The sequence below is a fragment of the Borostomias antarcticus genome (genome assembly GCF_949987555.1).
Source record: "Borostomias antarcticus genome assembly, contig: scaffold_69, whole genome shotgun sequence".
In the NCBI taxonomy this organism is placed as follows: domain Eukaryota; kingdom Metazoa; phylum Chordata; class Actinopteri; order Stomiiformes; family Stomiidae; genus Borostomias; species Borostomias antarcticus.
In genome coordinates, this window is record NW_028176120.1 from 184,120 (window position 1) to 199,119 (window position 15,000).

General features: G+C 49.9%; 1 protein-coding gene across 1 annotated transcript in view; it reads left to right on the forward strand.

Annotated features, from left to right (window-relative positions):
- The window catches only part of dctn2 (dynactin 2 (p50)), a 27,188-nt gene that overhangs the window by 7,913 nt on the left and 4,275 nt on the right, over positions 1-15,000 (forward strand). Inside the window, exons 7-12 of the mRNA XM_084462695.1 lie at positions 1,073-1,223; positions 1,658-1,723; positions 1,932-1,970; positions 2,641-2,718; positions 7,523-7,594; positions 7,918-8,020. Coding sequence (XP_084318821.1) covers positions 1,073-1,223; positions 1,658-1,723; positions 1,932-1,970; positions 2,641-2,718; positions 7,523-7,594; positions 7,918-8,020 — 509 coding nt within the window. The remainder of the gene's footprint in view (positions 1-1,072; positions 1,224-1,657; positions 1,724-1,931; positions 1,971-2,640; positions 2,719-7,522; positions 7,595-7,917; positions 8,021-15,000) is intronic.

Consider the following 15,000-nt stretch of genomic DNA (forward strand, 5'->3'; position numbering starts at 1 on the left):
TCAACGATTCAGAGTTGTTCACACTTCTCACAGGACAGGGATTTAGACGACAAAATATGATACATTTATTGATCTTAAAACTGTTGTTTGTCATATTGAGTCGGTTCCTTGCAACTTCAATTTTCATAATATGAAAAAAAGGAAAACAGGAAAACAACAAATTGTAGCGGTATTTTGCCCTCTAGCACATTCTGAGGACGAAGACATCAGGACCAAACCTCTAGCACATTCTGAGGACGAAGACATCAGGACCAAACCTCTAGCACATTCTGAGGATGAAGACATCAGGACCAAACCTCTAGCACATTCTGAGGACGAAGACATCAGGACCAAACCTCTAGCACATTCTGGACTAAGACATCAGGACCAAACCTCTAGCACATTCTGGACTAAGACATCAGGACCAAACCTCTAGCACATTCTGAGGACGAAGACATCAGGACCAAACCTCTAGCACATTCTGAGGACTAAGACATCAGGACCAAACCTCTAGCACATTCTGGACTAAGACATCAGGACCAAACCTCTAGCACATTCTGGACTAAGACATCAGGACCAAACCTCTAGTGGCGGTCACATATGATCGATGATGACAAGACACGACGTAAATACGCGTTTTAGAAGAAGAAGAAGAAATCTGTTTGCCATGCAGAAGCCAACCTCACTGTGTGTCTGTCCGTCTGTCTTGCCTGTGTCTCTGTCTGTGTCCTCGTGTGTGTCTGTGTCCTCGTGTGTGTCTGTATCCTCGTGTGTGTGTGTCTGTGTCTCTGTCTGTGTCCTCGTGTGTGTGTGTCTGTGTCTCTGTCTGTGTCCTCGTGTGTGTGTGTCTGTGTCCTCGTGTGTGTCTGTCTCTCTGTGTCCTCGTGTGTGTGTGTCTGTGTCTCTGTCTGTGTCCTCGTGTGTGTGTGTCTGTGTCTCTGTCTGTGTCCTCGTGTGCGTGTCTGTCTGTGTCCTCGTGTGTGTGTGTCTGTGTCCTCGTGTGTGTCTGTCTCTCTGTGTCCTCGTGTGTGTCTCTGTGTCCTCGTGTGTGTGTGTGTGTGTCTCTCTCTGTGTCCCTGTGTGTGGACGCCAGGCGTCTGCTGACCCAGCTGGAGGCGGCGCGGGGCAGTCGGGCTGGCGGGCCGGCGGAGGGGAAGGCCTCGGCGGTCAAGGGTCCGGACGGCGTGGTTCTGTACGAGCTGCACAGCCGGCCGGAGCAGGAGAAGTTCACCGAGTCCGCCAAGGTAGGGGGAGGGAGGGGGGCCGGCCTGTTCCTCTGTCTGCGTTGGCGTCCTGGCCGTCAGCCCTGTGCTTCTAATGGAGCTAGCTAATACGTTAGCGCGAGCATCCCTTTTTTTCCGACTCTGCTGCTGGAACGCGGGTAGGTCAGCGATGACGCGCTGCTGGAACGCGGGTAGGTCAGCGATGACGCGTTCCCCCACATCCGACACCCCGCCCCCGACCATGAATGAACGCAGCATACACTTGTTTTATCGCACAGCTCGGCACTAATGGTACCCATCTGTAGATATGCACTTTTTATATGACACGGCGTCGTTTTATAATGTATAGCAAATTATCTCATGGACCCCCTGGCTCTGGGTCGGCTGGGTCCCTGGTTCCCACCATGGCAACCAGGAGTGTTTAGTCTCCTCCTCAACCCACCTGTCCTCCCCAGATGGCAGAGTTGGAGAAGCGCCTAGCAGAGCTGGAGACTGCTGTTGGCTCAGGATCAGATAAACAGGTACTCTCCAGCACACACACACACACACACACACACACACACACACACACACACACACACACACACACACACACAGACAAACACACACACACACACACACACACACACACACACACACACACAGACAAACACACACACACACACACACACACACTGACATTGACTCTCCAGCCTGTGTCCAGGTGTTAACTGTGCGTTTGACCTGCAGGGTCCTCTCAGCGCTGGAGTACAAGGAGGCAGTCTGATGGTGAGTTAGTTAGCTAGCCAGTTAGACTAATTAGTCAACTAGTTAGTTAGTTAGTTAGTTAGTTATTCAGTTCTGTAGTTGGTTGGCGAGCTAGTTAGTTAGTGGGTTGGTCAGCTAGTTAGTTAGTTAGTTAGTTAGTTAGTTAGTTAGTTAGATAACTAGTTTGTAAATTATTCGTTTAGTTGGCTATAAACTTTTTCCCGCTGTTTATCTCTCACTTTGTTTAGTAGCTAACCATCATTGCGTGTGTTTGTGTGTGTTGCCCCTCCCCCCCCTTGCTCTCCCTCTCCCTCTCTCTCTCTCTGTTTCCCTCTCTCTCTCTCTCCTCTCTCTCTCTCTCCTCTCGCCCTCTCTCTCTCTCTCTCTCCTCTCTCTCCTCTCTCTCTCTCTCCTCTCTCTCTCCCTCTCAACTCTCCCTCTCTCTTCTCGCTGTCTCCCTCTCTCTCTTTCTCCTCTCTCTTTCTCCTCTCTCTCTCTCTCTCTCCTCTCTCTCCCTCTCTCCTCTCTCTCTCTCTCTCCTCTCTCTCTCTCTCTCTCCTCTCTCTCTCTCCTCGCTGTCTCCCTCTCTCTCTCTCCTCTCTCTCTCTCTCCTCGCTGTCTCTCTCCTCTCTCTCTCTCCCTCTCTCCTCTCTCTCTCCTCTCTCTCTCTCTCTCTCTCTCTCTCTCTCAGGACACCATGGAGCTGCTGCAGGCGAGGGTCAGTGCTCTGGACTCAGCCACTCTGGACCAGGTGGAGGCCAGACTTCAGGTAGGACCAGACCAGCGCACATACACACCTCACTCACACACAAGAGGATCTGAATAAACCTCACTCACACACCAGAGGATCTGAATACACCTCACTCACACACCAGAAGATCTGAATACACCTCACTCACACACCAGAAGATCTGAATACACCTCACTCACACACCAGAAGATCTGAATACACCTCACTCACACACCAGAAGATCTGAATACACCTACAACAAAGCCTCAAAAACAGATACCCTATACATTTTGACACTTTTATTAAACTATAACAACAAACAAAAAAGAAAATATCAGAGGTTTCTGTCAGTCTCCTCCTATTGGCCAGTCTGCACCTCCTCAGTCCCCTCCATGCTGCCCCAGTTTGCCTGGAGGACTGCCCCTAATGAATTCCTCGCAGAAGGCAGAACATTGCTGCTCCTAGGAACGTAACTCCCACAGCAAGGACTATTTTAGCCGAGGTCTTAGCTGAGAAGTCCCAGAACCCGCCGGTCTCCTTCTGTGCACCGCTGTCCAAAGCGCTGACCCTTGTCGGTGTTTCGATCATGGGGATGACCAGGGCTACTCTCGTCTTCTGGTGGGCGTTGGTGTTCTTTGTCGCAAAGGTCTTAGCTATCAGGTCCCAGACCCAGAATATGCTGGTCTCCATCTGCTGGGCGTCGGGCGTCTCTGTCCCCGTTTGAAGACCAGCGAAGCGGGCGTCGTCATAGTCCAGTAAGTGGCAGTCGTGGGTGATGAAGACGTGGTCCGTTCTAGTGGGCGGAGAGGCAGCCCACTGGTCAGGCACAGTGAGAGACATCAGGGTGTCTCTGAAGGCCTTGATGCCCGAAGGATTGATCTTGGTCGCAGCCACCAAGAGAGCAACTCCAATGAGAAGCTTTAAATGCGGAAAAGCCATCAGGAAAGTCTGAAACGTTCACAGGAAATGAATGGTGAATGAACTCCAGGAGGAGACGGAATGTGTGATGGATCTTTAGAATTGAGTTTGCTGTCTTTGTTATGGCTTTGATTGTTCTATGATGTCATAGAAGAAAGCTGTGGAATCATCATTGAATGATCATCAGCATTAATTGTGCGTGTGCTTGCATGCGAGCGTGTGTGGGGGGCAGGCGGGGGGCATACATCACACTGGGAAGATTACATCTGACTTTTCATGCCAAGCATTGCAGTGATGTCAGCATGAGGGTGCATTCGTTGGGTCAAGAGCTTTATGGCAGTCTAAAGCCGCCTTTACACCGCGGAAAAATGACTCTGGTTTCCGCAATCCCCACCCTGGTGGACACCCCGTACCACCGTATACCACCCCGTACCACCGTACACCATCCCCACCCTGGTGGACACCCCGTACCACCGTATACCACCCCGTACCACCGTACACCATCCCCACCCTGGTGGACACCCCGTACCACCGTATACCACCCCGTACCACCGTACACCATCCCCACCCTGGTGGACACCCCGTACCACCGTATACCACCCCGTACCACCGTACACCATCCCCACCCTGGTGGACACCCCGTACCACCGTATACCACCCCGTACCACCGTACACCATCCCCACCCTGGTGGACACCCCGTACCACCGTATACCACCCCGTACCACCGTACACCATCCCCACCCTGGTGGACACCCCGTACCACCGTATACCATCCCCACCCTGGTGGACACCCCGTACCACCGTATACCACCCCGTACCACCGTACACCATCCCCACCCTGGTGGACACCCCGTACCACCGTATACCATCTCCAAATCTTTCGGAAATGGGCGGCTCTGTGGCACATCCCATGTGGGGTGGGGGGGGGGGGGGGGGCATCCCAGTCCAAACCCAATGGGGTGGGCGGTGGTGGGGGGGAGAAATCCCAGTCCAAACCCAGTGGGGTGGGCGGTGGTGGGGGGGGGGGCATCCCAGTCCAAACCCAGTGGGGTGGGCGGTGGTGGGGGGGAGAAATCCCAGTCCAAACCCAGTGTCTCTAGCGCCCCCACACAGGGGGCTGGCTTCGTTCCAAGTTTTGCAAGAGTGTCTGTCTGCAGGCCTACCTTCTCAAGACAGTGTGTTGCTACACCTCTCTCAGGACACACCACCGCCACGCCCACCGCCACACCCACACCACTCAGAACACACCACCGCCACGCCCACCGCCACGCCCATACCACTCAGAACACACCACCGCCACGCCCACCGCCACGCCCACACCACTCAGAACACACCACCGCCACGCCCACCGCCACGCCCATACCACTCAGAACACACCACCGCCACGCCCACCGCCACGCCCACACCACTCAGAACACACCACCGCCACGCCCACCGCCACGCCCACACCACTCAGAACACACCACCGCCACGCCCACACCACTCTCAGAACACACCACCGCCACGCCCACCGCCACCCTCCGCCACGCCCGCACCACTCAGAACACACCACCGCCACGCCCACCGCCACGCCCACACCACTCTCAGAACACACCACCGCCACGCCCACCGCCACGCCCACACCACTCTCAGAACACACCACCGCCACGCCCACCGCCACGCCCACACCACTCAGAACACACCACCGCCACGCCCACCGCCACGCCCACACCACTCTCAGAACACACCACCGCCACGCCCACACCACTCTCAGAACACACCACCGCCACGCCCACACCACTCTCACACACCACCGCCACGCCCACACCACTCTCAGAACACACCACCGTCACGCCCACACCACTCTCAGAACACACCACCGCCACGCCGCCCACACCACTCTCAGAACACACCACCGCCACGCCCACACCACTCTCAGAACACACCACCGCCACGCCCACACCACTCTCAGAACACACCACCACCACGCCGCCCACACCACTCTCAGAACACACTACCGCCACGCCCACACCACTCTCAGAACACACCACCGCCACGACCACACCACTCTCAGAACACACCACCGCCACGACCACACCACTCTCAGAACACACCACCGCCACGACCACACCACTCTCAGAACACACCACCGCCACGCCCACCGCCACGCCCACACCACTCTCACACACCACCGCCACGCCCACACCACTCTCACACACCACCGCCACGCCCACACCACTCTCACACCCCACCGCCACGCCCACACCACTCTCAGAACACACCACCGCCACGACCACACCACTCTCAGAACACACGACCGCCACGCCCACACCACTCTCACACACCACCGCCACGCCCACACCACTCTCAGAACGCACCACCGCCACGCCCACACCACTCTCAGAACGCACCACCGCCACGCCCACACCACTCAGAACACACCACCGCCACGCCCACACCACTCTCAGGACAATGAGACCACGCCCACACCACTCTCAGGACAATGAGACCACGCCCACACCACTCTCAGGACAATGAGACCACGCCCACACCACTCTCAGGACAATGAGACCACGCCCACACCACTCTCAGGACAATGAGACCACGCCCACACCACTCTCAGAACACACCACCGCCACGCCCACACCACTCTCAGAACACACCACCGCCACGCCCACACCACTCTCAGAACACACCACCGCCAGGCTCAGGACAGTGTAGGAGCGAACTGCTCCGATAGATGGCGGTAGGTTGCGCAACGACTTGGATCCAAGCCGCCGTTGAAAGAAGAAGACGACAACGATGACGATTTATATGTAATACCATAGAATCCAGGCTAAGAAAATGAAAATTTTCCTAATACAATCACTGTTTATCTGATTTGTTTGTCATAAATCCGATATTTTGTTTTACATGTACAGTATAGAAGGATAAGATATTATTTGCGAAAACAGCAAATCAATTTGACTCCTCATTCTAAAGAGCCATCATATATGGTAATCCTAGTAAAATAGGTGTATTTGAAGTGGAACAAATGTTAATTTTCCTTCATATATCCCAATGTTACAATGTTATGGGTTCTAGTTTGGCCCGTTCTACACCCCTCCACCGAGTTTCGAGAAAATCGCTCCGGTAGTTTTTGCCTGAGAGTGGTGTGGGCGTGGCGATGGTGTGTTCTGAGAGTGGTGTGGGCGTGGCCTCATTGTCCTGAGAGTGGTGTGGGCGTGGCCTCATTGTCCTGAGAGTGGTGTGGGCGTGGCCTCATTGTCCTGAGAGTGGTGTGGGCGTGGCCTCATTGTCCTGAGAGTGGTGTGGGCGTGGCGATGGTGTGTTCTGAGAGTGGTGTGGGCGTGGCCTCATTGTCCTGAGAGTGGTGTGGGCGTGGCATCATTGTCCTGAGAGTGGTGTGGGCGTGGCCTCATTGTCCTGAGAGTGGTGTGGGCGTGGCCTCATTGTCCTGAGAGTGGTGTGGGCGTGGCGATGGTGTGTCATGAGAGTGGTGTGGGCGTGGCCTCATTGTCCTGAGAGTGGTGTGGGCGTGGCGATGGTGTGTTCTGAGAGTGGTGTGGGCGTGGCGATGGTGTGTCCTGAGAGTGGTGTGGGCGTGGCGATGGTGTGTCCTGAGAGTGGTGTAGCAACACTGTGTCTTGAGAAGGGAGGCCTGCAGGCAGATGCCTCAAGTTTTGTTCCCATTCGTGGAAACGTCCAGTGATTCGGATCCGCTCCAAAATGTAACGGGTTCTAAGTTGGACCATAACCCTAACCCCTCCACCGAGTTTCACCAACATTTGTCTAGTAGGTTTTGCGTAATACTGCTAACAAACAAACGAGCAAACACGCCACCGATTCTGCTGCTTTCCTCCTGTTGGTGAAAGTAGGAGGGTATTTCATTACTGATGGTTGGTGTTGTGGTGACAGAGCGTGACGTGTTGTTTTGCATTGTAGAGTGTTCTGGGGAAGATGAATGAGATCGCCAAGCACAAGGCAGCCATCGAGGATGCAGATACCCAGAATAAGGTCTGTGACCTGACAGCTTGATGAATGCTCCATCAGGCCTTATTATGTTTGTACATTTTACACAAAAACAAGCCAGAAAAAACCATCTCAAAGCATGTGATAGCAGTAACATGTAGTCCACTCACTTCACTGACTGTGTGATTCCATAGTAGCATGGCTAGCTAGTAACATACTGTAATTAGCATACTAAGGTAGTTAGATGTAGCTGGTAGCCGTGGTGGTTGACACAGTTTTCTGTCTGGCTGTCTTGTCTGACTGTCTGACTGTCTGTGTTTGTGTGTGTGTGTGTGCGTGCGTGCGTGTGTGCGTGCCTCGGCCTGCAGGTATCTCAGCTTTATGACACGGTCCAGAAGTGGGACGCCATGGCAACCTCCCTCCCTCAGGTGGTCCAGAGGCTGATGGCGGTCAAGGAGCTGCATGAGCAAGGTTCCATTATACACACACACACACACACACTCACACACACTCACACACACACACTCACTCACTCACTCACTCACTCACTCACTCACTCACTCACACACACACTCACTCACTCACACACACACACACACAACACACTCACACACACACACAACACACACACACACACACACACACTTACACACACTCACACACACACACACACACTCACACACACACACTGTAATGGATTTAAAGTGATCTAGTCAAAAAGGATTTACCAAGATTCCCTCAAAAGGTTAAGTCTGGTTTATTGAGAAAACAATACGAGCGCAAGGACTTCCTGGACAACGCAACAAGAGTGGTTCATCCAAAGAAGTGAATTCAAAGCTTGTCATGCACAGCCTTATATTCAAGCAAATTCTTGGAGACAAAGGATGTTTATTCTGGAGTAGACATTTCTAGGTGTGTGGACCTCCTTGTGGCTGACCAGGCACATAAAAATCAAATATAAAATCCAAACACAAAGTGTAAACATTCAGCTATGCTATACATGTGGAAAGGAAATAATCTTTTCTTGTCCACTAGGTGGCGCAGAGTAAAAAGGAACTTTATTGTGAAATATTTAACAAAAATTAGATTATTTTCTTTCCACATACAAATCACGCACCAAAACTCCCTTGTTTCAGGACTTTGACAGGAAACAAGGTAAAAAAAGATGACATGATTACTAGTCTAAAAGTGGACAACCATTCACCAAAAAACCTTGATTTAAAGTTTGACAGAAACAATGTAAAAAGATGACATGGTTACCAGTGTAAAACGGGCAAAAAACCTCTTGGTCAATTTAGAGGAAAAACCCAAAGAAATAACTCTTCAAACTCATTTATCAACTCATGTTTTAACCATTGTAACTCTTCTAAACAAATATGATATTTTTTCAAGATAAGTTCATTCACTCCTGTTGTGAACAGTTTCCTCTTCTGGATCGTAGCTTCCATGTTTGCGTCTCTGAATGTCCAATGTAGGTTCCAGTGTGCGTGTTTATGTGGTGCAGTCATTGCTGTTGAGCTTGTTCACGTTGTCATTACGACCACGAGAAGGAGGTGACCGGCAAGGTCATTCTCCGATTGCTCATCAGAGGAGAGGACAGTGTGGCGGTGACCGGCAAGGTCACTCTCCGATTGCTCATCAGAGGAGAGGACAGTGTGGCGGTGACCGGCAAGGTCACTCTCCGATTGCTCATCAGAGGAGAGGACAGTGTGGCGGCCCACTGCTTTGCCCTTGAGATCTCTGGTTCGGCTGCATGGACCGTCCTCTCAGCTACTTTTGACAGCTATTCCACACAGGCCAGAATGTCCTGGTCCTGATTGTTCCATCTTTGACGGGTAGGTTCACCCCGCTACATCTCTTTGACGGGTAGGTTCACCCCGCTACATCTCTTCTCTTCCATGTTTTCTGGCCTGTTCTCAGGCTGCTCATCTGCTCCTTGGTTTGGGACGCAACGGCTCTCATGGACCCACGAAGTTCTCTCAGCTACTCTGGCAGCTACTCTCGCGGATCAGGACCCAACGGCCTGGTTGGAGATGATAAGAAGAAGCCCTCTCTGGCGTCCGGAATGGTCACCTTTCCTTAGTGGGGACTTCATACGGGGAGCAGGCCGGCAATGTCTTTGAGAGACATGGGAGGAGAGACCTGTGAATCCACAGATGAGAGAGACAACAGAGACAAAACAGAAGAGCAAAAGGAGAGTCCTCTGGTCTGGTCTCCCTGTTTCCCTCTTTGAGTCCTCTGGTCTGGTCTGGTCTCCCTGTTCCCCTCTTCGGTCAGGAACCCCCTCTTTGGTCAGGAACGGTTATCAGTAGTCTGTTGAAGATACTCAGAAACATTGTTAAGTGTAAGCCACATTCTATCATCCCCTCTTCCTGGTAGGAGATGATCCTGCTTTGGGGAAAAATTGTGTTATTCAGTCAGGAAAACTTAAACAGGGTGTCTGTTCAAGTGTCATTAGAGCCAGTCTGGCTCGTCAGTCTACGTAGTTTGTCAGTGGGGAATCTAGCTTTTGTCCATTTACCGAATCGGACAGTAGCAGGGATCTAGGCTCTGCAGTAGCCTACAGTGACATCAGGGGCAGTGTAAGAATTACTTTAACACGCCCAGTCCCCAGTCATGATCAAGGCAATTGGATTTTGCTCTTAGAATTTCTCTTGCGATTTTATGAAATAAAAATAAAAAGATTCTCATCTCAACAAAACAACACCCCCTAAGGGTGAAAACAAATTCCCTGAAGTCAGGATAAAACAGAGATGGGGGGGGAAAAAAATGCATCACTCAAATAAAATAACACTAAAATGAACTCGCTTCATTTACAATTAACAAAACATTAATTATCAATTAATCAAAAGCTTTATTTGTACAGCTAATTATTAAATATTGTATATCTAAAACTTCCCTCTTCTGCATTTGAGGACAGAGTATTGGGCACGCTTCGGACAAAATGGTCTCTTCCCTATGTCATACTTATCTGTCGTTCACGGTGAGTCGGTGACATGGCGTTGGCCTTGCATCCCACGAACCACAGGTCGCCCATCTGTAGGGAAACAGGCCGGTAACCCCCATCTCCACCTCCGGTCCTGTGCCCGTCTCCTGGTTCGGCATTCACCCATCACTCCCGGAACGACAGTTGTCTGTAAAACACTCAGAAAAACACTCAGCCCCGATGAATGTGCCTCAAACTATAAACATGAGATATTTAACAAAAACATTAAAAATATATAATTGGGTTAGGAGATGCTGCATGCAGATTAAGACACTGACAAACATTATTTATCCTCCCACCATCATGCACAAACCTTACGTCCTCAGCTACATCTTGTCTTGTCCTGTTTATTGACCTTTAAAAAAAATGGGTCTATATTGGCTAGTTAAAATCTACCTTGTGGGTTGTTCAAGTGAAACCCAGCAGGTGGCGCCGAATCCCAGGTTGCAGAATTCTCCCTCTCATTTTGCCTGCGGTAACTGTGACAATTTCTAATCCAGTGGCCAGTTTTACCACAATGAAAACACGCGTCAGTTTTGTCTCCGTTTTCGTTTCTCTCGCTCTTTTTTATCCTGTAGTCCGTTCTGTTTCTACCTTTACGATTCTTGTTCATGTGACGGCCCTGTGGTCGTTGTTGGTTGGGAGCAGCGGAAAAACAGAGTTGGGAGACGGGGCGGCAGCTACAACAGCGGGTGAAACAGTCATAGTTTGGGAAGGATGTGTGAGCTCTGAGTGCCGAGTCGGCGTGATAGAGTTCAAAACGGAATGACTAGGAGGGGGAAGGGACTTTGAATATTCATCTCTCTGATTAACTTCCTCAGCTACGCTTCTTTCTGACTTGAAAAAACACTTGTGCGACTATTTCCCACTTCCTGAAGAATTCCAATCTATCGAATTTCCAGGCTCCCTTCCTAATCTAGTCATCTCAAACGCCTGTAACTGAGCTCTGACAGTCGCCAACTCGAGAATCGAGAGTGTACCGGACAGGGGAAAATCTGAATATCTCGCCCAGAGCAAACACTGCACACAAGCATCATCCCAAAACCTTTGCGCAACAATCTTGGCTGGGCCAGACAAATTGACGATATCAAGCGGTGAGCTAGTAGCGGGCCCCATAATGCACAAGAATACAATCTAAAATAGCAATGAAAAGCTCAAAACTCAAAATACGCAGGAAATAGAACAAAATAATACAATTTCGAAAGAAACAAAGACACATTGAACCGCTAAGTAACTCACCCAGCAACTGGTCCTTTGTTGTCCCTCTGGCTCGGGCGGGATCACCGGGAGAGCGGAGTAGTTGTTGTTGTTGTTTCCTTTGTCTCCCAGACAACCAGCTACCGGAAACCTAGCAGTTACGATCTATGGCAGTCGAAACAGTGTCGAAAATGTAAACAATACTTACCTGGATAATAGGCGCGCTTAACAAACAATACAAACAATACCGAAGCTCAACCAGTAAACAACAAAACGAACAACCCCGTGTAGGGACACGGAACACAAAGGACGAACAAAGGCCTACGTTAAAAAAAGCAAAAAAACATGCCTGCCTGGCTGAAACACCAGCCTCTTGGTTGGAAGCTAAAACCTGTTTAGGCTACACCAACCACCCGGGATAAAGGGGAAAACGTTTCTCCAAGAAACGCGGATTGGACGCACCAATCACTCCCGTAGCTACATTAGTTGGTAAGCGTTCTAAAACGAAACATCAACAATCACTTCGAAGCTAGTTGGCAATCGTGCTAACACGAAACATCAACAATGGGGCTTAAGCTAGTTGGTAATCGTTCTGAAACGAAACATCAACAATGAGGCTTAAGCTAGTTGGTAATCGTTCTAAAAACGAAGCATCAACAACAACGAGCGCCCTACCTTCGGTAGGAAACACCCAACTCCCCCCGTGGGGCTTTGTTTTCAGAACACGCCTGACCAACACAATCCGAAACGAAAACAAGGCAAATACAACTCAGAACCATAAGAGGGTTCGTTCAAACGTACCTGTGAGTTCAAGAAGCCAGTGGAAGAACTGAGGAAATAATCTCAGCGTGCGCTCTGGCACGAGAGAAAATTGATTTTCCAAAAAACCCGACACGTCTGCCGACCAGTTCATCCACTGGAATCTCGAAGCAACACAGGCAGTCCTCCCTTTCATCCGCGTCGCCAATTGTAATGGATTTAAAGTGATCTAGTCAAAAAGGATTTACCAAGATTCGCTCAAAAGGTTAAGTCTGATTTATTGAGAAAACAATACGAGCGCAAGGACTTCCTGGACAACGCAACAAGAGTGGTTTATCCAAAGAAGTGAATTCAAAGCTTGTCATGCACAGCCTTATATTCAAGCAAAACACAGGTACGGCGCTTTGAGGATGTGATTGGCTAACTCATTTTTGCACGTCATATGAAATGGCAGGCGTGGCCGAGAATACAGACATGTGACATGAGAAAAGGCGGCAATTTCTTGGAGACAAAGGGACAAAGGATGGTTATTCTGGAGTAGACATTTCTAGGTGTGTGGACCTCCTGGAGGCCAAACCCTGTCTATGTGAACGGTTGAGGGAGGTGGTGAATTACAAAAGGAGAGAGAGAACAAAGGTTTAAGGTGTTTGGAATAGAAAGGTCTTGAGGCCAGATGTAAATTCTATGACAACACTCACTCACACACACACTCACACACACTCTCTCACACACACACACTGACACACACACAGTTACAATAACCAAGGTTCCATTAGAGACACACACACACACACACTCTCTCTCTCTCTCTCTCTCTCTCTCTCTCTCTCTCTCTCTCTCTCTCTCTCTCTCTCTCTCTCTCTCTCTCTCTCTCTCTCTCTCTCTCTCTCTCTCACACACACACACACACACACACACACACACACACACACACACACACACACACACACACAGTTACAATAACCAAGGTTCCATTAGTTACACACACACACACTCTCTCTCTCTCTCATACACACACACACACACCCACACAGTTACAATAACCAAGGTTCCATTAGATACACACACATACACACACACAGTTACAATAACCAAGGTTCCATTAGATACACACACACACACACACACACACACACTTACAATAACCAATGTACTATTAGATGCACACACACTCACACACACACTCACACACAGTTACAATAACCAAGGTACCATTAGATATATACACATATATATACACACATAACATTAGATATATATGTTACGGTGAATGTGAGAAAACGGGGAATGTGAGCTTTTCCCGGTCAATGCGCACATTCCCCGACCTCGCGGGGAATGTAGGAGAAACATTAGTTTCTCACATCTCCTGGGTAATGTGCACATTCTCCGACCTTGCGGGAGATGTGAGAAATTGGTTAGTATTTCTCACATTTCCCGCAAGGTCAGGGATTGTGCACATTAACCGGGAAAGGCTTACAATTCCCGACCTTGCGGTAAATCTAGCAAAGTCCAACCGTATGCAAAACCTCTGCGCAGCCGGGTGGTGGGAGAGGGCTCGTGCGCTTAGAACGAGAGGCGCTTGACATTTTGCCCATGGTTTTCGAATACATAGCATCAATTGCATTAATGGAAACATTAAATTGGGTCTTATTATACATGTGTTGAAAGTTAAGATAATTAGCCTACAAGCCGCGAGGCTACGCAACACAATAAGCAAAACAATCTCACTTTCACTCGTCCCACTCCTGTTTCACTCGCCCCGCACGGCAGGGACAAGAGAAACAATGCACATCTTCTGTTCTCGGCCATCTTGAATTGAACTGTTACACCACAGAACGAAACTTACAACTAATAGGTTAGTAAAGGACATGTACAAGTTGTTTGTCATCAAAAAATGTAATCTCCATCTTTATTGATTTCTGTGTAAATCTGATCAAACCAAAAAGTGTTTCATTCGTCCCGGTCCTCCCCTACAGTTAATAACAGTCTGTGGTCTACCTTGAACAGTAATATAGCCTCTGCTGCACACAGTGTAAGTAGTATTAGGAGGATAGGCCTACACTGGTGATCAAGTTAACAAACGCAAAAGGAACATTGCAACAACAGGAAGGTGGGAACCTCCAAAGGAACCCTACACGTTAGCTAGCCGAAAGACAGCCGAAAAGACGAAAAATCTCTCACAGATGTGCGCCAGTAACGTTAGCCCAACTACCGTGGGTGCCTCTTATGGTGCACGCCCTCTGAGTCGTCACATAAGCCCTCTTCCACCACCCGGCTGCGCAGAAGTTTTGCATACGGTTGCGCTTTCCTAGATTTACTGCATGGTTGGGAATTGTAAGCATTTCCCGGTTAATGTGCACAATTCCCGACCGTGCGGGAGATGTGAGAAATACTAACCAATTTCTCACATCTCCCGCAAGGTCGGGAAATGTGCACATTACCCGGGAGATGTGAGAAACGCACGTTTCTCCTACATTCCCCGCGAGGTAGGGGAATGTGCGCATTAACC